Consider the following 23578-nt stretch of genomic DNA (forward strand, 5'->3'; position numbering starts at 1 on the left):
CCCTCCAGTGTTCCAGTGATTCACATAAACACCTTTCCTCAGCTGTTTAGTCTCTTGTGTCTCAATTGTGTCTCTTTGTAGCTTGTTCATTATTAATGATAGAGAATACTTTTAGTTTTAATGTTTTTAATCTAAGAAAACATTCTTATTACACAATCAACTTGAAAAACAGGAACAAAGCTGGTTACAGTAACAGAAAATTACTCCCATTTACATCAAGAAAAACAAATCTATTTCTAAGCCATGTTTAGAAATCAAAGCAATTCTCTTTTGTGGGGCCTTCAGTCTTCCAGCCTTCAAACACCTTCCTGCCAACACACCATGAATATCTACGCATTGATCTCATGTGGCCTAAAAGGACCAGCTTGGAGACATCTCCATTTTCCAGCACAAAGCAGCATGTTCTACCTTTTATGTGTGTAAATTTAAAGACTAAAGGATAACCACACGGGATAAATACTGAATATCATTAATCAGAGGAAACTAAAAGAGTTTCTGGCACAGTTCCTTTCAAAAAAATGTTTTATTTTTGTATCTGTTTTTTAAATTTTTAACACTTATAATTTTACACAATATAACATACCTGACATTGCTTTATCAGGGAGAAAGAACTATTTGTCTGCAGAAAGCAATTCTAACAAAACCTTTAGAATGAGAGCATTCCAGGAAGAGCAGACTGATTAGCATTTTATGGGTATTTTTACTGAAACTGCTGTATTTTGTTTCCACTAGATAAGAAGATTACCTGGATGCTTTGTAAGTAAAACTGGATGAGTTTGTTTTATAGCAGGCTGAAGATGAAGTATTATCAGAAACAATGTCTAAGAGCACACATATTTACAGTTATACACAGAGTTGCATTAAGCAGTGAGATTATTGGAACACATTGCGTGCATGAGTGAACTGCTGAATGTACAAACTCATTAATCCTATTCAATTCAATTCAGTTAATTTATATGGCGCCAAGTCACAACAGAAGTCATCTCTTGATGACAGCACAAATACAAAAGTTGGTCTTTCTTTCTTATTTACTTATACTTTTAACCTTTTTATTCATTATTTCTCTTTTAGTTACAAGTCAACCTAATTAAGGCAATGTTTTTGCAACTAAAAATACAAAATGTAATTGTCTTTTTGTCTCTCCTTCCTGTCCTCTCAACCAGCCGGTCAAAGCAGATGGCCACTTGTCCTGAGCCTGGTTCTGCTGGAGGTTTCTTCCTTTTAAAAGGGAGTTTTTCCTTTCCACTGTTGCCACTGTGCTTGCTCAGGATGGGGGACTGCAATCAAGTGAAGATTCAACGAGTCTGCTGGCTTCCTTAGATAGAAAACTTTACTAATTGGCTTTTATGTATGTGAATGTTCCTGTAAAGTGCCCTGAGACAACTTTGTTGTGATTTGGCGCTATATAAATAAACTGAATTGAATTTTAAGACTATTTAAAGGTTTTAATAAATGGTTTTTTTTGTAGAACTGTAATGACGTAAAAAAAATAATAATAAATTTGTCAAGAAAAACTGATAAATTCAGTGTCCACTCCTGTGCTTTCTGTAGATCTCTGTCCCATAGCAAAAATTCTGAACAATACAGCTATGTTATACATTATCCTGTACTAAGGATAAACATATAATTAAATAACAGCGCAGTCATAAAATCCAACTATATAGACATTTTCTTTTTGCAAATGTTTAGCCATTTTTTAATGAATTCATTAACACAGAAATGATTAGTTTAATATTTATTATGAAGAAAAATATTTTTTGCATATTAATGATGAATCTCTTGGTTCACCACTGTTGCTTGACTTTTAAATTAAAGACCACAAATAAAACAACCCCCACATTAATATTTGTCTAAAACAAGTCTAGGCGTTTGCAGATGATCAGTTCTTCATTAGCAGACACAATCAGCTTTGCTAAGTATGGGCCGCTCCTTCCTCACTGCACAATCAATCACTTGTGTAAGTGTCCCTAAAGACGGGGCAGTATTTTCTTGGTGCTCTGCTGCTTATTGCACTGCTGGCATCAGCAGCCTCTTCGCACCCTCCAACAAGTGAAAACTAAAGAGTCCATCCACAGCAGCTGTGGATCAATTATTTGTACTTTCCGCTTGTTACGATCACGAGAATGCATGTAGTGTATTTAAGAAGACAAGACGAAAGAAAGCATCAACAGCTGCAAAGTGGATGTATGTAGGCAAGTTTGTTCTCAGTAATAACTATTATTTTTATTATATCTGTTCCATCAAACTGCCTCTGTTTCTATCCATTTTTTTCTTTTTTCCTCATTCTCACACCCTCCCCTCAGTTAAACATAAGCATACTCATGTAAATACAGATAGAGTTCTCTGTACAATACTGCCCAGTGTGTTAATTGAGATGCACAGTTGAAAAAGAATAAAAACTTCAACAGTGAAAAGGCCACAACAATGAAGTCTATGGAACCGAGGAACCGAGAGACGGGCTTCTCTTGAATCTATGCAGCAAATATTTCACGTTTTCAAGAGAAGAAAAAAAGACGCTGATCTTTAAATCCCTTGTTCCTGGCATACAAGTGAACATAGTCCACAAAAACTCTGCACAAATGTCTATACAAAGCACTGAGAATGGATTAAAAAAAAGATTCATTTGCATATGTTTATAAAAATGTGAGCAGGGGAGAGGTTTTACAGGGTTCTGTTTTTGTACTGTCACCAAAAATGAGCTAAATCTCATAAATAAAAGATTTTAAAACTTGATGGTTAAGCAAAAATGCACTTTTGGGAAATATTTTTTTATAACTGTTAAAAAATACCACCCATTTCTGCAGATCAACTGTATATTGTTCAATACCTGGCAATACAGAGCACACAGTACAAGTAATACAGCAGAGAGCTGCTAAGACACGGTACATAGGCTGCATAATACCAGTGGTGGCACAGCTAACTAAAGAGTCAGCTTCGCAACCCATATCCCGCTAACTAAAAAGTTAGCTTTGCTAATGCTAAACCGCTCAACAGATAAAAATAAATAAATAGCGGAAGCTATCGGCAAACCGCTAAGACGATTGTCACCCATTCTGCATCACACGTTTTCAACTCTTTCCAGTTGAACCTGAGTTGACCAATCATATTTTGTCACGTGCGCACATAGTAAGCCGATAGCGTGCCAAATCGTCTTTTCGAGACACGCCCACAACAGACAGGAACAAGCTTGAGAATTTTGGACTTAAAGCTGGTGAAAACAAATTTAGCGGAAGCTAATTCTGCTAACGGTTTCCAAAGTTAGTGAAAACACTAATCCGCTTAGCGAAAATTTTGTTCTGCCATTAGCTGTTAGTGGTATCATAACAATATGTGGATATTATCATGGGGCCGAGATGGTGTAGGGGCAGGGCAACCGACTCGGGACCCAAAGGTCCCGGGCTCAATCCCCGGTCATTGCACACCTCGTGGTGTCTCTGAGCAGGACACCACATCCCCAGTTGTTCCCCGGGCACCTCCAACAGCCGCCCACTGCCCCACCTGGTGGTGGATGAGGTAAATGCAAATACAATTTCTCCATTGTATATATGGGAACATACAATGATGACGACAATACATACACATTATTATTATTATTATTATTATTATTATTATTATTATTATTATTATATTATACAGTGTGTCTAAATCTATTTCTTCCATGCTTTACAGGGCTATTTGAGGGTTTGTTTGTTTTTTTGTCCACTGAACATCAAAGAGGCTTGCCTCAAAGAAAAACCACATGAAGCACAATGTTTCATGCAATGTGGCTGATTGATCATCAAAAGAATAAAATTAGGAACCGATTTCCTGCAGGTGGACATAAAAAGAAACCGAAAATTATTTTTTGGTTTGTTTGTTTCTGCTTTAAAATGAATGGAAAAATATTCAGCAACCTTAAGCGCAGCGTAACTGGGTTTTGTTTAATTTTTTGCTTTTTATTTATTGCGCAACTTTTCTGCTTAATTGTTTCTCTTTCTAGAAAAGCTAAATTGATTTGTGTGTGTTTAGTGCATTCAAGGATTCTCCGCGGAGCATCATATGAGTTATCTGACCTCAAGATTTATTTTTTGCCTCTTCCTTTTGCCAAACACAAGCTGCTGAATTTAACCAACACTATGTGCACATAATAAAAACATCTAAAGCTAGTGCTTTCTTAGGATTTACTAACATACAAGGTTCAGAATTCAAGTTTGCTCTGATTTGTTGCTGTTTTACAAAAAGAACTAAATGTATGCATGTTTAGTCGCAGTTAACATTTTGAACAGTGCAACAGGTGATAAAGGCAGACTTCCTGGTCAGGAAAAGAAGTTTTTGGTTTCCATGGTTACACCACCTGGTTCCGGTGTGTTACTACCAGCTGATCTGTACTGTAGGTGGCTCTATCAACACTACAACATAACAAAATGAACAACTACGAGCTTTACTTTCGGGTAATTTTTGGTTTGTTGTATGACCTCTCCCATCTCTATAATGTGAGATTAGCTAAATAGCAAGTAGATGTATACATTAAACATTTGTAGAATTAAAATTTATTCGAGCATTATCTGATTTTTTTTTTAAGTAAAGCCTTATTTAGCACAAATAAATCCTAAAATGGTTTGCTAATTGCCCAACTAATTATATGAACACTCGGTATCCCCCGCAGCAGCAGGCCATTCTCCGTGAGGATTTCCGTTTGACAATCCTACAAAAACAGACGATAACTTATCCTACACGTTACTAATCTTACTTGGGAGAGAACGTTATCTTCATGGTGTCGTTGCGACTGTGTTTACCGACCTCGCTGCCAAATCCATCCCCTCTGATGCCCGGTGACATTGGGCTCTCTGCTGCAGCTGCTCCCCGGCTCAGACCGTTGTCAAGTAAATCCTTTTTTGTTGCGTTTTGACGAGCGGGCGAATCAGCCAATCAAAAGCGACGTAAGGCGGTCGCTGTGCGTCACGCAGCCAATAAGAAGACAGCATTAGGACCAAATTAGACCACAGGAGCTGTCCAACAGGCGGCGGGATGTGGAAGGTAATCGAACCCGCGTGCAGACAACAGAGGTTCACCGTGGGGTCAGGGGAGCACGCGGATTGGTACATGATTAATACTTTAAAACTAGATGTCTGTTTTAATGCATATATTGGTCCTGACATAGCTTTCAACATAAACACATTCAGATGTGGTATTTCTGTCCAAAAACACAACTCTAAAAAGAGTCATTTTCCAAAATTATGGACTGATTCAGACAAATTCTTAGGTCTTGTTCGTTATCCAGCTGAAAAATATTAAATCATATTTGCTCTGAGGTGTGGTTTTAAAGAAGTTTTTAGCAGTACACGGTTTTTTTTGTTGTTGCTTTTTGAAGGGCTGAAGCATTTCTTTGGACATGGCTTCTATTTCACTTATTTTCAGCCCAGTCTTTTCATTTGACCATGTTTAGAGTAATCTAGTTTTGTTTAGTAAACTGAATTATTTATAATTAATTCAGGTATGAAATCACTAAACTCAAAGGATGAACAGTGTCACTTTTTTACTTCCTAAGAACATGACCTTCAGATACTGTTCCTCAACTGTAGTTTTTCTATTAAGCCTGAAAAAGTATTTTTATCTTCTATTCCTATATATCCTCCTCGGGGAACCTGAGGAGTTCCCAGGCCAGCAAAAACACATAATCCCTCCAGAGCTTTCTGGGTTTCCCCCCAGGTCTCCTACCAGCAGGACGTGCCCAAAAAAACTCTAAATGGAGGCATCTGTGAGGCATCCTAATCACGTTTGACCCGCCTCAACGGACTCCTTTCGATGTGGAGGAGCAGCAGCTTTACTCTGAGCTCCCCCTGGATGATGGAGTTTCTCACCCTGCTCTAAAGCTGAGGCTCTAACCTTGCAAAGGAAGTCTATTTCGGCCACTTGTATCCAGGATATTGTTCTTTTGGTCATGACCTAAACCTCATAGGTGAGGGTCGGAACAGACAGACAGTAAATAGCAAGCTTTGCCTTTCAACACAGCTCTTTCTTCACCATGACCGACAAACGCAATGGCCTCATTACTGAGAACGAGGTCCCAATCCATCAATCCATCTCCTGCTCAATCCTATCACTAATGAACAAAACGCCCACTTGAGGCAAAGTCTCCCGCTTGACCACGAGGGAGCATTACACCCATTCCTGGTCAAGAACCATGGCCTCAGACTTATAAACTCTCATCCTTGCCGCATCACTCAGCTGTGAACTGCACCAGTGCACGCTGAAGGTCTTAGCATGAAGAGGCCAACCGAATCACATCATCCACATTAAGCAGAGACCCTGAGGTTCCCAAACCAGACCTCCTCTTTCCAACTGTGTTTTGAGATCCTGTCCATGAACATCACAAACAGGATGGAGAGAAGGGACAGCCCTGGTGGAGTCCAACCTGCACTGAGAGCATGTCTGACTTTGTGCCAATGTGGACACTGCTCCAGCTATTGGTTATGCAAGGATCAGGCATCCCATACTCCTGCACCCCCCTCCCCCACAGAATGCCTTGAGGAACATGGTCACAAACCATATCCAGGCCCACAAAACATGTAGACCTGAGACAAACCGAGGACCCTTTTAGAAACTCTGCAAGGGTGAAGATCTGATCCACTGTTCCACGACCAGGATGAAGGACACACTGTTCCTCCTGAACCTGAGGTTCAACAATTGATCAGAGCCTTCTTTCCAAAACAATGGAGTAAACTTTCCCAGAGAGGGCGAGAAGTGTGACCCCATGATCGTTGGATTTGGAACTCACCGGTCCACCTTTTTAAAAATGGGAACCACCAGCCCAGTCTGCCACTCCACAGGCATTATTTACTGTAAACCATTTATAAAAAAAAACAAGTCGTTTTGATTTATGATGTATTAAGGATTTGGTTTCTTACAGATGATACCTACCGTAATGGTACAGAAATGCAAATTGTTCTGAAAAAACACCTTTTTATTTAATAATTGTACCTCAAATAATGTCACAGATGGTATGAGAATAATTTCAAAGGAAAAAATCCAAATGAGAAATGGCAGCATACATCAGATTTGTAACGAGCTGCTGCAACATTTTATTCATGAAGCGTTACGGCAATTGATCCCAGTTCACAGAACCAAATAAACAATACAGTGTGTGAAGCGTGTGAAAATTAATTTGTGAAAACAGCCTTTAAATAAATACATATTTACATAGGTGAAAACCTCAGAATTCAAAGAGGGAAGTGTGAATCTATACAGTTTGACAGCTACACATACTGAGATGACGTTTTCCTCATGCAGGGCTTCATTACAAAAATAAAATGTCTACAGTTGAATAATTCAGCTCCTCAGTACTGGAAGGGAGTTCTTCAGATACACAAAGCCAGTGCTTACATCCTCATACGACCACTGTTTGTTCTATTTCCTCGAGGTTCACCATCTCACTGTCCATCTCTACTTCCACCTGAGAGTTCACCACCTGCTGCCCGTCAATGTCAGTCGTGGTCACGTGCACCACCTGGATATGCAGCCCAGCCTGTTTTAACCTCTCCACATCTTCCTCACACATCCCTTCAACTCCGTCCTCCACCACGACAGTTGCAGTGCCCATTTCCAGATGCTCGACCTGGATGCCATCTTCCAACAGAACCGTTTCGGCTCCCTCTATGCTCTGCGTGGCGATGGCGAGAGCGGCAGATGCAGCAGAGTCCGAGATGACAAGCTGCTCAGCTGTCTTATCCTCAATTGAATGCATGTCTTTGAGGTGGACCTTTAGTTCTTTGGGGTGAGTGAACCATACGTCACACTCGGTGCAGTGGTTAGGCTTGTCTCCGGTGTGGCACATGAGATGCTCCTTGAACTGCTCCCAGCTGTTGAAGACGCTGCTGCACACCTAGTGGAGACGATTGGATGAGACAAAGGTGAACAACAAAAATTATTATTGTGGACTTAACACTGAAATAATATTTTATAATGCCCAATCTAACCAAATCCTGCATGTAAAACTAAACAAAAATTATTCTTAAAATAATAAATTTTAGAATCAGCAACAACCTTAAGCTTTTGTCAATAACTGCTGCTTGTTTTATACGTCTGTTAGCAAAATTTTGAATAAAACTAGTGCACAGGTTTTAACAAAAAAACTCTTATTGGATGGCATAAACAACTGATTAACTTTTGGAGTCAGCTTAATTCAAGATGACCCCCCTCAGATACTTAGTATTAGAAACACAAAAATTAAAATTTTAATTTTACAAACTGTTTTCCTCCAATTGCCCCCTGCTTCAGGGGTCGCCACAGCGAGTGAACTTGCATGAAGCTTTGGCAATTGTTTTTACGCCAGACTGATTTTGGCAACCACTGAGCTGCTGCAGCCCACTTGTGTGGAGCAGAAGTTGGTGAAGGGTCTTGCTCAAGAGCCCAGAGTAGGGCAAATGAGGGTGGAGGCAGGTGTGGGTGCTTCACCTTTCCCACCAAATCAATCACATATTCACATTCACTTACCTCTGCACCTCTACCGCACTCCCCCAAATTTAACTTGACATATGTGGAGCTAAAATTTGGTGTAGTAGTAGCTAAGAGTCATACTCAAATCATACTCTAAGCATGAACAAATTGCAAAAAAAAAAAAAAAAGTTGCCTAAAGCGAAGCGTATGTAAGGCGGCAGACTATTTACATTCCTTCAAGTAATGCTCTGAAGTGAAAAATAATCCTGACATCATCCCTCAGCTTTGCTATTAGGTTGAAATATGTCCTTGAATCCCGAGGAAAAAGTTTTGATAATTGACTGTTTATAGTCAAATTAAATCCAATTTTACCTGAAAACACGTTTTTCCCCACTAAAAGTACACTATTATTACTATGAAAGAAGAAAAAAAGAGATTATCTCATGTAAATGGTAAATTCTTCAGATTTAACCTGAATGTTTTTAGAGGAACACAGAGCAGAAAGAACTTAAATCAACTGAGATCACTTTAGTTTATTTAGCAAAACTGTGTTTTACTGTTTAAACATCTTAATGCAGCCAGTGTTTTTCAGCACTCTTCAACATTCTGACTACAATGATTTTTCATTTTGATTTCTGTAAGGTGACCTTGAGTTTTGAAAGGTGCCCGTAAATTAAATCTATTATTATAGTTGAATAGATACTGACAAAAACATGATTTATAGATGGATAAAATAAAAAAATCAATAAACATTAACTGGTGACTGCAAACACTCAACATTTAATAAGGTAGTAATTTAATTTTAAACACTGCAAATGTTTTTCCATGCAGAACACTGTAAGCACTATACCACAATAACAGTCACTATATGATAGCAAAATGGAAGGTGCTCTTAACTATCTTTGCTCTTTGTTCTGTAAGTTTATATGGACTACTTTCTTTCAGAACAAGTTGCCAAATATTTAAACATTATTGAGATAAAATTCTTACTAATGACACTGAACTGAGCAACATGTTAACATTATACAATTTCCCTCTGGGATTAATAAAGTATTTTTGAATTTGAATTGAATGTGTGGAAGCTGAACGAACTGTACCTGGCATTCATATAGCTTTTTGCGTCCTTTCTTGGCTCCAGCCCCATTCTGACATGCTACCATATGGCACTTCAAGGTGCTGTTTCTTGCAAATTTCTCATGACAGTCCGGACACTCATAAGGCTTTTCACCTAAAAAAGGACAAAGAGCCAACCATCATGTAAATCACCTGTTTGCTAAACAAACCTAATAAATGATGTCAAAGTGCAAACACAAATAGGAAAAAGAACAAGTCAGCTTCGTTAAAAAAAAACAACAAAAAAACTCACCAGTGTGTTTGCGTAAATGCTCTTTAAAGTGGCCAAAGTGGTCAAAGTGCTTCTTGCAGTATTCACAGACATGCACTTTCTTCAGAAATCTTTGGCTGTTTTGAGACAGTTCTTCTGTATCGAAATGAAACGTGCTGATGTGCTGCTTCAGGGCGCTTTCCCGTGTGTAGGCCTTACCACAGTGGCTACACACATGGGGCTTCTCCATTGAGCTCAGGTGAGTTTTTAGGTGCTGTTTAAGATGGTAATATAGTTTAAAGTTGCGGTCACATTTGTTGCAGCGAAACGTGTTGTCTACTTGGGAAATCTGGACCTCAACAAACTCAACATTCTCCAGGACCTTGGAGGCTGTTACCGTTTCCTCCTGATACAAAACATCCTGTTGAGCACAAATATTTTGTAGCTAGTACTTTCACACGAAATATTACATCCACAAAATTTAATGTATCCCTTACGTTTTTCCTTTTTAATCACCTGTATTGCTGGTTCCTCTTGCTGGTATTTGCTAGTGATGTCAGCCAGAAGAGCCAAAGCGGAATCATCTGCTGCTGCCTGAGCAGACTTTGCTTCATCCACCACCTCCTCCAACCCAGACTCCATCACCTCAATGGACTCTTCACCCGCAATGGACTCTTCACCCGCAACATCAATCTCCACCTGTAAAGCAGTAAAATAATTCACTATTGAACACTAAATATGGCTAACTAAAGGTCAGTTGTATTCACATAATTAAATAAAACACAAAGGACAAAAAGGGAGCACTTTGGGATGAGTTATACTTTAAAGTAACAATCATACTAACCTGTTCCCCTTCTACTGTTGGAAGGGTTTCTGTAATTACATTAGATGTCTCAGCAATATTCCTCTTTTCCCCTTTGCTCTTCGCCACCAGAGAAGACTCTTCATTTAACCTACAAGAGATTAACTATTAGTGATCAATTAAAACAGAAAATCACTGAGTTCTGGTAGATTTTTTTTTTCCCCAGCCCATTTAACACTTTAACAATAGCTACAATGTATAATTTCAGCCATGACAGAAACAATTCTTCATCAGAAATCATGGCTGTACATAAAACTTACTTGCTGAGTGCATTGATGGCTTCCTGCATTTGGAGATATTCAGCAGCCTTCCACACATCATTTGCCTCATCCTCCCCTGCTATAACTAGCGTGGCTGTGTACGTGAACTCCATCAGCTGGTGAAAGGCTGTGTTGCTCACTCCTGTAAAGACAGAAGGAACAATAGGAGAGTTGTTGACCATGCTTGTCCACTAGAGAGCATTATTTACCACCCTAACAATAACATTCACAGTACAGGTTAGTTGCACCTCTTTGTGTAACGTTATGACTGAATCTTTCATTTCTGAGGCTTGACTGTAAAATAGTATACCTTCTATCTCCACGAGAGGTTCCTGAGTAAAATCCTGGAAGAATTTGTGGAAAAACTGGCTGCATGCTGCCAAAACTGCTTTGTGGGCTCTGAACTGGTGTCCTGCAAAAAACAAATAAAAGAAAAAAATATATAATTAAGTGGGAATTTTACTTTTGTAATCACAGCTAGTAGATGCTCTTTTTCCACTTGTAACTTGCAAAGCACTTCCATATGATACACATTTACAAAGCTGGTTATACTCTAGTTGCAATGGTAGATGCGCCTATTTTTATCAAATGGCAAAAAAACATTTAAAAAAAGATAAGAGGTTAGAGAATCGGAAGATGATCCAATTGAAAGGTCGCCGGTTCTAATCCCCAGATCAATAACATCAAATGTGGGTGGGAAACGTGAAGCACCCACACCTGCTCCACTTTCATTTGCCCCACTTTGGGCCCTCCTTAGCCACCCCTGCTGCTCCCCTGGGTGCCCTAGATGGCAGCTCTCTGCTCCTCACAGTGGACTGTGGCAGCTCGGTGATCTGTGGTTGCATCAGGAAGGGCAACCAGGGAAAAAAACAATTGCCAGAACTCTGTGAGAGTTGGCTCGCTCGATGAACAGAGCAGCAGAAAGAGCGGGAGAAAACAACATAAAAAGTACACACAGTCACATGTCATGAATTCTCAAGTTAATTTTATTCTCTATTCACAAAACATCTAAATTAAACACTACTTGCACTCTACACTAAACCGTTGACTGGGCAGAGTCTGAACAATTTATTGTCCGAATTGCTCAGTTGCATAAACATTGATAAAGGCAATATGGAGATGACCTTTGCTGTACTTACCATCTACAATAAGAGTAATGTCTGTGAACTGGTCTAGCTGTCGTTGTTCATTTAGTTTTTCCATCATGACTTTGTAAAGCGCTGGGTACTCATTGCTGCCATTCACCTCCACCTCTGTCTCCATAATTCACCTGATCTCTCTCTGCAGAAACACAAACAAGTGCCTCCATGTCAAACATGAATGAATGGAAAAGCTATCATGAAGACTTGGCATATTTTACACTTAAAAAAAAAAAAAAAATTCTTCTTAGTTAAATCTTCCCCATGTCTAAGCACAGTGACAGTTAAAAGCAAATGCTAAAAAAAGCTAAAAAAATAAAAATAAAAAAAAATCCAACATTTATAATTACACACGACTAAATCTACAGTGGGCAGCACGGTGGCACAACTGGCAGAGCTGCTGCCTCGCAGGGAGAAGGTTGCCGGTTCAAATCCCAGTCCGGGGGCCTTACTGGGTGGAGTTTGCATGTTCTCTCCGTGCATGCGTGGGTTTTCTCCGGGTACTCGGGTTTCCTCCCACAGACCAAAAACATGCATGTTAGGCTGATAGTAACTCTAAATTGTCCCAAGGTGCAACCCGTCCAAGGTGTACCTCGCACAGTGATCGCTGGACATGGGCACCGGCGACCCTGTGACCCAAAATGGAAGAAGCGGGTAAAATATAATGGATGGATGCATCTACAGTCATTCAATGTTATGCGAGTTAGAAACCCCTGAAGAAGGAGGAAAAAAAACCCCGATGTTATTTACTCTGCTGAGGATTAAACAAGCATTTATATTGGTAAACAAGTGAAAAAAAAAAACTATTAGGAAATCACAGCAATACAATTTTAGTACAGCCATCCACTGCCGAAATGGCATGATTGAGCCTGAAATAGATAATTGCTGTCCTACCCATAACGGAGTCTGCATGACCCTAAATTATTGTTTCTCTTTTTAACCAATATGATTTGAGAAATTTTTTTAAATTAATAACAAGAGCCAAAGGTTTTGACCAACTAACATTGTTGCAAAGTGAAAATTCACAAATATGTCAGCTAAAAATCTGTATTGGTTGATATTTTCAAATATCAAAATAATCAAAATGTGGGGATATCAAGCCATGACAGAGCCCATTTTTATCAGGCTAGCATACCTGCTGCCTATTGCTATTTTGTTGTTGATAATTTTTAATGAAAAAGCAATGTCAGATAAATACAATGATGACTTGAGAAATTAAATTTTAAGGAAACAAACAAACAAAAACCTGCACAGTCCTTATTTACGTCTGGTGACATTTAAAATCAAATCTACTGGTAATTACATCTTAATAAAAAAAAACCAGAGTCAAAGCCTAAGTAATAATAAAACCATTTTACATAAACATGCATACTTTTCAAATAATAGTAATAAAAAAATAAAATGTAACCCCAACACACTTGGCTTGCAAATTATAGCACAGTAGTTGAAATTAGACAACATGAAAAATTAGACAACATGAAACAAAGAACACAACGACGAAATACATTAGGTACACAAGGTAACTCCAACAGCTATAAAAAACAAAATAATAATATGATTATTTCCGTATACTGCACATGGTAGTGTTCGTCAATACAGCTTCATAGCTTCACTAGCAGTTCCGTCCGTGTTTGCTAAACTAGCATCTACTTTTGGATAGCATCTACTATTCGCTCGCTCCAAAGATGAGCAGCTCATATTTTTCAAACACCAGAGAAGAGCGTGCATATAACACTCAACCTACCCAGAAAGTACAATCTGTGCAACCGTTTCCAAACTGGAATAATGGGGAAATAAACATTAATAAAAGCCCATGATGCTATTGCTAACGGGCCTCTTAGCACGCTCGCCATTTCGCGTTTGACCATCAACATTACGTCATCAAACGGCGCATTAAAATACACATTTCCCAGACATATCACTTGATTAAAACCACTGTACATCGAAGTATAAGGTAAAAACTACCAGTATACGTACCCCAAGTTTGGTTACACTACTTCACAAAGTTGCTTTGCGATAATATTTCCTACGACGCTGTTCTAGCCTCGATGCTCGAAAAAAGGGCGGTCGTTCAACTAAACCCCCAGGCCTCCGTTTCCCAGAATTCCTTGCAAACTACCGGACGCCCTGGACGTTGCTTAGTAACACCGGAGATAGGAAGTATGGCAATCTAATCACAATTAAACACTTTTTAAAGATTATTCAGATACATCCACATCACATTTTCACCTTAAAGAATAGTGTTGATGCCAGTGTGGCTCCTATACACAAATAAAGCCTGAAAGTAGTGTTGAAAATATTTTTTTTTTACCATTATTTATTAGAATGCTATTTTACGTGAATCACAGTTTATGTTTAAGGTTGGTAAAGGAAGAATCTTAATAATAGCTGGTCGCTTGCATGAAATGTCAATATAACATTTTTCTATACGCTTTCAAAAATCATTTTTATTTGGCAGCAGTTTAGGGCTCAGCATTTTTTTCCTCTGTTTTTTTTTTTCTTTCATCTAGGCAGTTTTTGCATTTAATATTGGTTTGGACATGTCAAGAGGAGGGACCGTGGGTATATTGGTAGAACGATATTAGAAATGCAGCTTCCAGGAAAAAGACAAAGAGGAAGGCCAAAGAGAAGATATATGGATGCAGTTAGAGAGGACATGAAAGTAGTTGGAGTGAGGACAGAGGATGCAGAGGACAGAGCGAGGTGGAGGAGGATGACTCGCTGTGGTGACCCCTGAAGAGGGAAAAGCCGAAATAATAATAATAAGAATTGAACAAATAATGTGGTGTTTTTAGTCTATTTGTGTGGCTCTTTGTTTGAGTATGGTCATGTATTTTTGACTTTGCTGTAGACTTTTTTTCTTCCCAAACTGAGGGCAACAGAAGCTGTCCAAGTGTCAAATTTAGTGTGCAAAGTTGATATGTATTCACAAGAGAAATGTTTCTGGTGTTATCAGCCAGCTCTGAATCACAGCTGACTTTTAAGGAGGTTGTTAATTAATTGAGGACTGCCACTACAAGAAGAAGGTCCCCTGTTTTAAATTTCAGCTGCACAAATCTTTTGCATCTTCTTCCCATGCACAAGTTTTTAATATACCACTCTTTCTCCCACAGGTCAGTAACATCTATAATGAGTAGATTGGTGATTGAACTGAATGTGTGAAGACTTCACCTGTCTCAGTACTAGCCTTGTAATGGACTGGTCAGATTGTACACTGACTCTGTAAGACATAAATAATGTCATACAATTAGAGAAGACTCTAGCAATCTACCCATTCATCCATCCATTATCTGTAGTGGCTTCTTCCTTTCTGAGTCATGGGGGTTGCTGGTGCCCAATGTCCAACAGTCACTGAGAGAGAGGTGGAGCAAACCCTGCAGGTCGCAAGTCCATCCTTTGAAACAAATAACTATTCACATGCTCACTCACACCTATAGGGACAATTAGAGTTACCATTTAGGCTAACATTTGTTTTTGGTTTGTGGGAAGAAACTTGAGTACTTAGAGAAAACCCATGTGTGCACAGGGAGAACATACAAACTCCACACATTAAAGCTTGTGGTGACTTTTCCGAAATAATGGTGGATTCAAGAATTTAACAAATAAATTGTCTTTTGTGGCATTTGTTAAAAGAAAAATAGAATCACAGAATTGGATGATACATAACAGATTGCAGGTCTGACAGAACCAGCTGCTCCTGCATGCGTTGCAGTCCCAGACAAAAAAGAACCCATGACTGGAACTGTACAGTTCCAAAAGCACACGTTGAAGTGTCCGTCCAACATCTGCCTGATTACCCACAACAGAAACAATAAACAAAGGTCTAACGATCCAGCAGTCAAAATTTAGTATTCGTATTTGCAAGCATTCACGATAATTTTGAGTCGTTGCTATGAAATGTTCTCTGCAGTTAACACACATACGCCCAAGTTCTTATTTGTAGTTTTGATCATGAGGAACACCTTTCTGAGAAGACTTTATAATGCTGACACATGAGAAGGAGATTCTACAGACAAAGCTTTTGATATTATCTCAACAGTTTGACTTCCATATCAGTTTTCAAGATCTAAAAAAGTGATCCTAAGGATAGCCAGGTACGGTACAAGATTACTTGCCTTTGTTCATATAGGTCTGAAGGTCACGATATGAAAAGTTTAGAGTTCCTTCAACTTCAAGGTGTGTTCTTTCCCCCTTGACATAGAGGTAGAAAAGAAACCATGGGTAGTATATTGACCATCAGATGCCTTAAAGTCACCAACACAAATAATGTGTATTTTTATTTCCAATGCTCATTTTACAACTTTGTGCAAGTACTTTATCCAGTCAATGCAGAAGGTATTCAAATTCACTAAAAGACACTATGACAAGTAGGTCAGTGTGCTGTGAAATAAGTTTTTTTGCCTTCATTCTGTAACTGAGTGCAAATCTAGTGGCCATCAGGGCACTAATGATCAGTTATTAGGCTGGTGGTCCTCCTTTTGCATGTGAACAACTAGTTTTGACTGTCACCATCAAACTGGTTGATTCACTATGAGAAGGCGCTGCTAAGATTGAGACTGCATGCAGCTCCTCAGACTCAAGGTCTTTTGGATAAAAGACAAAACGTTTGAACAAAGAGTCCATCCTGAGGACCTGACTGTCAGTATGCTTGTGTAGTGTGGTGCTTTTATCTTCTGGTGATTTTTATAGTTTTCTCTGAGTCTGTTTTACTTGTGTTTTCAGCTTTCCCAGTGTTTTTCCTCTCATGTAGTCAGCTCCTTCCACTCTCACCTAATCATCATGTCTCTCATCAGGAGTTTGACATTTGTCTATCATTAGTGTCCCATTGTGTCTCATTTTGTTTGTCCCTGGTTTGTGGCTTGTGCTTCCTACAGCCAGTTATGCTCTAATCCAGGGGTGCCCAAAGTGGGGTCCGCGGGTCAAAGTTGGCCTGCCAAGCCGTTTACGTTGGCCCGCCAAGCTGTCCTCATTACTATATTAAAATTTCCTTTGAAGAATCAATGTGTTTACACTCATTGATTCCACCCATTGACTTTAATGTTAGTCGGCCTGACTACCGTAATGGCACTACATTAGATCATACGGTAGAGTGGCTAATTTGTGTATTTTTTAAATAGTTTTAGTAATTTATATTCTTGTGTTTCATTTTGACAGACTTCCTACCTTCCATCGGCAGCTTCCTGCCACTGAATAACATTTTTCATTGACAGAGCCGGGAGCTCAGGCTGCTTGTCCTTTTGAGGAACATTTGTTGGATGCTTCATATTATTGGAATGGGCCCGCAGCTCTCCGATAGATTTTAAATTTGACCCTCTCAGGGAAAAAATTTGGGCACCCCTGCTCTAATCCTTCATGCCTTCCCTGAACCAGTTATTCTAATGTCAGTGCTGCTGACACAGCAGGTTTTTTGTTTTTGTTATATCTATTTTCTCATTTTACCTCCGAGTTCCCCACGTCTGTCTGCACCCTGAATTCAAACTTCCACAGAACTTGATACTGACTCAACCTTGTTAAAGTACAAATCTAGTTATTTTATAATCAAAGTCACAAAAAAAGTTGCAGCTCTATCAACCAATAGCTCTAGTCAATTTGACACATCTCATCAAACTGACTGAGTGAAGGCCACAAACATTTTAAGCACATTTGCTCTGCAAACTACTTTTTTGCAAACCATCAACACAATGGTCTCAGTCATTTTTGTCTTTGCAATGAGTGTCCGTATTACGCAATTTCTAAAATAGAGATTATGTGCAGTGTGTTTTCCATCTTGCAGCACAGAGACCTTTTTTGTAGTTTGGAGCTTGTGTTCTCCTTGGAGCAAAGCAAAATAATAAAAAAATACAGTCCTCTTTCAAACAGTCTGTGCAAACAAGGAAAGGTGAGTATTTAGAAGTGACTCCAGTGACATATTTAAAATATGGCCCTAAATTCATCAACCTTACAGCTTTCCACAAAGCTATTTTTACTGTTATCCTTTTGTCTTGTTTTACTGACTTCTGTTAATCCTGATCCTTAGATAGTGTGGTCATTACCATCAGATTAAAGTTCTACAAATAAAAATCATGTAAGACAATAAGGCTGTTTACAGTGTTTACATAACCTGATCCTTCAGTGTCACTTTGAAAACTTTTCCACATCCATTTAATGCTGCAAGACACTGAACCTTGACAGAAGTCTGCTCAACGATGAGTTTATAAAAATCCAAATGTTCATCGGTTCTCCGTTTTGACCTGCATATGTTATTGCTCTTTGTCGAGTGTACTCTGTATCATAAAGTATTCTTCAACTCTCTGTAAATGTTAAACTGGAGGATCTTTTTCTTGGATTGCTCAGTTGCTGTTTCTGACAAGCCTCTTCTTGTTGCAATTTGTGTTGGCTTGCACAAACATGCTGGACACCATCCAGAGGTCCGCCCACTGTACTTTTTCCTTCTCCTCCTCCAGCAAGTAAGAAACATGATTGCGCAGTGTTTTATCTTTGTACTTTGACATCTGTATTGTGTCTTGGACTTTTGCAAAAATGCAAAAGCAGCCAATTTAATTTACAATGCAAATGCTCACACTGCCTGAGCTGACCTGCATTAGAAAGTGAGCGCAGAAGCAAACACACTAAGACCCCCTCTTGATTAAAAAAGAAAAAAGTTTAAGAAATGTCAGTTGCCTCAAAAAAAAAAAAAAAGAAGCAAAAACATTTCCTGTTGAACATGCTAACTTGCAGATTTCATGCACTGTGACTTGACGAAAGTGTTGGCATCAGCATACAGCTGTGACTGAACTTTGTCCTCCATCCCGACAGAAAAACAACAGGCTGAGTATAAAAAGGGGGAGCAGCTGAGGAAGAGGCTTGTTTTTGTTCAAGGAGCTGAGTCGAAGCAGAGCTTTCACAGTGAGGGGCACGTTTTTTTTTTTATTTTTACAAAGGGTAAGTTGCAGAATTCTTCACAAAAACACAGTTTATTTTAAATTCATGATGCATATTAATAATAACGTGTCAGATTTCATAACGCAAGTACATTTGTTTGGTAGAAATGGTCTTTTGTTCACGCATTATATTCATTTGTTCACTCTTTTGAGCCTCTAATTGACTTCTGTATTAATAAACTTTACTTTGCGTCGTATATATAATAAAGCAAATCAAGACATTTGCATTAAACACTTATTATTCAGGTACTGTTTCAGAAATATATACCACTTTGTGCATTTCAAGGTTTTTAAATATACAAAAATCATTGAGCAATTCAGTGGATGTTCACAAAAAGTTTTATTTGACACTTTTCTTTCCCTTTTTTTTAAATCAACTTCTGCTTTCTGTTCCTCTACTTCACCCCCTTCCCACCCTCCATTCCTGTTTCTGCTCTGCAGACTGGGGCAGTAGGGAGGCGCCACAGCGATGTGGGTGCGCCGCCTCGGCCTGCTCCTCACTCTCTGCCTGCTCCATGGGGGCGGTGCAGAGAGTGATGGGGGTGGGCCTGGATGTCAGCTACCCCCTCCATGGACCATAGGGGAGGTGGAGCCCATGAAGGGGTCAATGGGTCGAGTGACGGTTGTGGCCCTTTTACAGGCCAGCTGACTGTTCTGCTTGGTGCAGGCCTCAAGGTGTAGAATGGTTTGCTTGTAACTCTTTTCCTGCACTTTTTGTATATATTACACAAGCATATTCAAAGATCTTCTGTAAATCCCTTTTTAGGAAGGAGTTCATTATTAACAGATAGTGTCCCGATTGCCACTCATGTGACAACAACACAGCAAACACTGGTGATAAATTTGCTCCATTAAAACTAATTTTGTCAGCATGGTTTCTTGTCCATCTTTTCTGAGCAGAATGGATGGCCTGCGCCAGAAGCTAGAAAATCAGGGCCTGAAGGACGTGGTCTACATGGTAATAAACGACCGTGTGGAGAAAGCACAGCAGCTCCACCCACTGTTGGCACAAAGACTTTCAGAGAACATCGCACTCTACAAGCAGAGCGAGCAACAGCCTGATGTTTGGCAGACGCTCAATGGGAATAAAGACGACTTTTTCATTTATGACAGGTTTGTTTTTGGTGTTACGTTCACGCTTTGCAGGGGGAAATACATAACTGCTACACTGACCTCTTTATTTGTCAGATTCTTATGTCATCTTTAACCACGTTTCTGTGTTTTTGCCATCAGGTGCGGCCGCCTCACTCACCACATATCACTTCCATATTCAGTCATTGGACATGGACACGTTGAGCGTGCAATCAAAGACACCTACTGCAATCGCATATGTGGAGAGTGCTCACATGAGGTATAGACCATGCAACTTTGAGATAATGTGAACCTTTTCTAATATGAACCATCAGATGAAGTGTTGATAACATGTTTAATGGAACATAAAACCTCCCATGGCTGTCTTTTATAATTGATTTACAGAACACTGAACCTGCTGCGGAGTGCACAAACACAGCTGCACAGCCTGATGCAGATGCTATCCCACCTGTAGGAGACAACACTGAACAAGTTCATGTTCACGTTCATCATCATGGTCAGCGTCATCATGACCGGGGCCTTTCACGTGCCTTCGGCCATTACCACGGCCACGGCCACGGCCATGGCCTTGATCACAACCATGGTCATCGTCATAGAAACCATGACGGCGTTGCCCATAGTTCTGATCATTTACAAAGTCAGCAACATGTTAGACCACAGGGGAACGATCAACACGAAGCTGGGCTATCTCAAACCCAGCATCACTTGGAGGCAGATCACATGCAGCAAGCAGTGCTCACACAGCAGATGCTTCAGGAGGCCGATGGAGCCCCCGTTAGACCTTGAGAGTCAGGGAAGGCTAGGTGAAAATCAAAGTACAGCTGACAGTGGACATCAGGCTCTGAGAACGAAGCCGCTCCCAAGGCCAGTTGATGCTGACACTGACGCAAGCTGTTTGGTGATGCAGGCAGCGAGCAGCCGCTGGGCCTCTGACACTGTGATGAGGCGCTGCCCGCCTCCTGACAGTGACACGACCTGAGCGAGGCAGCCAACAACGTTAGGGAGACCTGACAGTGACGCTCGCCTCCTGCTGCCTGACAGCAGCCTGAGCCACCGCAGTGAGCCTGACCCCCCGGTGTTGGGAGCTGAGCCTGAGAGCAGCTGTAAGCTGGAACTGATGTCAGCCATCAACGCCTGGGCCAAGTGCTCTTTTTGCCAACAAGTATTACCCTGAGCAGGAGGTTGGGCAATCCACAGAAGACTTGTTAGACAAGTTGGAGTCAGATTGAAACAATTGCTTTCACTAAATCAAGAAGTGCAACTTTATAATTCACAACCCTGGTTTGCATTATGAAGATGCTTTTGCTGTCTGATAAGTCTGTCTGTGGGCTGCTTTCCTCCTTCTCATGCGTACATGTGTTTGTCACGTTTGCAAACCGCCTCCTTCGTTTTGCTCTCGCCATCCTTTATGAAACCAGATGCAGAAACTATGCTCTAGTGGCGTCTGTTTGATGTCGGGCTGGAGAGAGAGAAGAGGGTCGTTTAAGAACACGACGAACAGTACAACATTTCCAAAAATCATAGAAAAACGTTTTTCTGCAAACACAAAAGCAAAGAAGAAATTATTTAGAATAGAAAGAGTGAGAAAAGATTTAGTTGCAACATTATTTCTGTTTATGTGGAAACCCTAAAAAGCACAAGAGGACTACTAGAAAAAAAAGTAAATTTTATGTTATGAATGTTTTTTTTTTTTTTGGTCAGTCTTGAAAACATGAAGAATGTCTTTTTGTCTTGTACTTACTGATAAACTTCAGAAGCTTTAACAAATCTCAAGTTTTATTTCCTCATTAATGTAAGCATACCTTTAGGTGAAAACAGCTTCATTTATTATAACTTTTATATACTGCTGAAAAAACAAGGGATACATTCACCCAAAGCTTTTAAGGTTTAAACATTTGTTGCTGAAAATGGATAAAGAAAGAAAGATTGCTGATTTATTTTCTGTACTTAATGATGGTTTCTGTGGGAAAACAAATCACCCAGAAAACCTGATGCTAACACAGAAAACAAGACTGTATTAAGGTTGTTGGACTTGGATAACCCAATAAAATAGATTTAAAACTTTTGATTTGTGTGACATGTTCTTGTCAAAATCAAAACTATTCCCAGTTAATGTCTGCATGCTCATAAACTGTTTTAGAAATGTGAGTTTATAATTGATTTTGCTCAACATTAATGACAAATTGGGCAGGTTTCTTGTGCATACTTTTGAGGTTGTTGTCATATGACAAAAAAATCTGATTAGCAGTACAGTGCTCTATATGCTGTTTTAGTTTATCATGAATTAAAGCATTAAAAATATCTTCAACAGATGATGCTTTTCCCCAAATGGATCAGCAGATGGCAATGTAGTCTATTCAATAAACCGTGACAGATTGTTTACTGACTTCAGTTGCCACATCTGTTATGAAATATGCACGTTTTAAACAGACTGTCCTGTTTTTCTCAGAAATGGAACAAGAGGGAGTTATTTTATTTGGCCATTTTTAGGGATCATGTTGTTTCCCTTTCAAAATTTTCTGTAACTTCATCTATTAACATGCCATATTTTAAATCCAACGAGTTACACCTCAAAACCACAAAAGTATTGAAGTAAATGCTGTATAAAAGCACAGTTCTGATATTTTAAAGCAGCGGTTTGTGGAAAGGTTTTAAAACATTTAATTTCTTGATGGCTCTTTTGAAAAAAAAAAAAACAGTTTGAAGAAGTTTAATTTTAACCATATTAAGCACACAAAGTGAACTAACAAAGTTAGGGTTGGGTTTCCTGAGCTATCCCTTAGTTATACTGCTATAGGCTTAGACTGCTGAAGGACAAACTGACCACATTTCTTCACTCTGCTCTGCTCAACCTGTTTTATATTTGTAATAATTATTTCTATCCTAGACATGTGTTTTTGTCTTTCTTCCAACAGGAGGTACACCTGCACCTACATCTGGACCTACCAAGCCGGTCGAAGCAGATGACTGCTTGCCCTGAACCTGGTGCTGCTGCAGGTTTCTTCATTTTGAAAAGGAGTTTTTCCTTTCCACTGTTGCCTTTGTGCTTGCTCAGGATGGGAGACTGTGACGAAGTGAAGATTCAACGAGTCTGCTGGCTTTCTTAGATAGATAGCTTTACTAACTGGCTTTTCTATGTATGTGAATGTATCTGTGCAGTGCTCTGAGACAACTTTGTTGTGAATTGGTGCTACATAAATAAACTGAATTGAACTGAATTGCAGCTGGCATCTTAAAACAACTCCTGGATCACCAATGTTGTAAAAGGTATGCAAGCAGTATTTTATAGATCTTCACACTGCCATCATTTTCATATTACACCTTTATTCTGGCTGAATGTCATGTGACACTCCTTGTTGCTTTTGGCACTAACTGCATTTGCAAAAAGACATGATAATTCTATGTAAATAACCACATGATGTAAAACTGACAGCAGCTTTGCAGGTTTGTAAAATAGAATTTGCATACATCATTTCAATAATTTTACCCTTACGGTTTGTCTCATTTGAAAAAAAGACCTGTTATACAAAACATTTTAAACATACACTACACAAACAAAAATGATA

At 39.4% G+C, this 23578-nt stretch overlaps 2 protein-coding genes across 4 annotated transcripts; one reads left to right on the top strand and one right to left on the bottom strand.

The window, feature by feature from the left end:
- Positions 1-7126: 7126 nt before the first annotated feature.
- Positions 7127-14094, bottom strand: znf131 (zinc finger protein 131). Of its 2 annotated transcripts, none has more exons than XM_037680331.1 (9): positions 13978-14094; positions 12001-12142; positions 11172-11273; positions 10862-11003; positions 10584-10692; positions 10256-10438; positions 9782-10160; positions 9513-9643; positions 7127-7861 (listed from the first exon to the last, which is right to left on the bottom strand). In XM_037680331.1, exons 2-9 carry the CDS (start codon positions 12122-12124, stop codon positions 7367-7369), a joined length of 1665 nt encoding a protein of 554 aa, XP_037536259.1. In that variant the 5' UTR covers positions 12125-12142; positions 13978-14094; the 3' UTR covers positions 7127-7366. The 2 variants fall into 2 exon arrangements, with proteins under 2 accessions (XP_037536259.1, XP_037536260.1); XM_037680332.1 differs by lacking the exon at positions 13978-14094 and adding an exon at positions 13745-13863.
- Positions 14095-18821: 4727 nt separating this feature from the next.
- LOC119413915 (selenoprotein P) lies at positions 18822-22078 on the top strand. 2 transcript variants are annotated; one of them, XM_037680982.1, is made up of 5 exons: positions 18822-18921; positions 19362-19595; positions 19821-20033; positions 20154-20271; positions 20397-22078. In XM_037680982.1, exons 2-5 carry the CDS (start codon positions 19390-19392, stop codon positions 21099-21101), a joined length of 1242 nt encoding a protein of 413 aa, XP_037536910.1. In that variant the 5' UTR covers positions 18822-18921; positions 19362-19389; the 3' UTR covers positions 21102-22078. The 2 variants fall into 2 exon arrangements, with proteins under 2 accessions (XP_037536910.1, XP_037536911.1); XM_037680983.1 differs by having other exon boundaries at positions 20397-21023.
- Positions 22079-23578: the final 1500 nt, after the last annotated feature.

This window comes from Nematolebias whitei, chromosome 8 (assembly GCF_014905685.2).
Source record: "Nematolebias whitei isolate Nwh7 chromosome 8, NemWhi1, whole genome shotgun sequence".
NCBI lineage: Eukaryota > Metazoa > Chordata > Actinopteri > Cyprinodontiformes > Rivulidae > Nematolebias > Nematolebias whitei.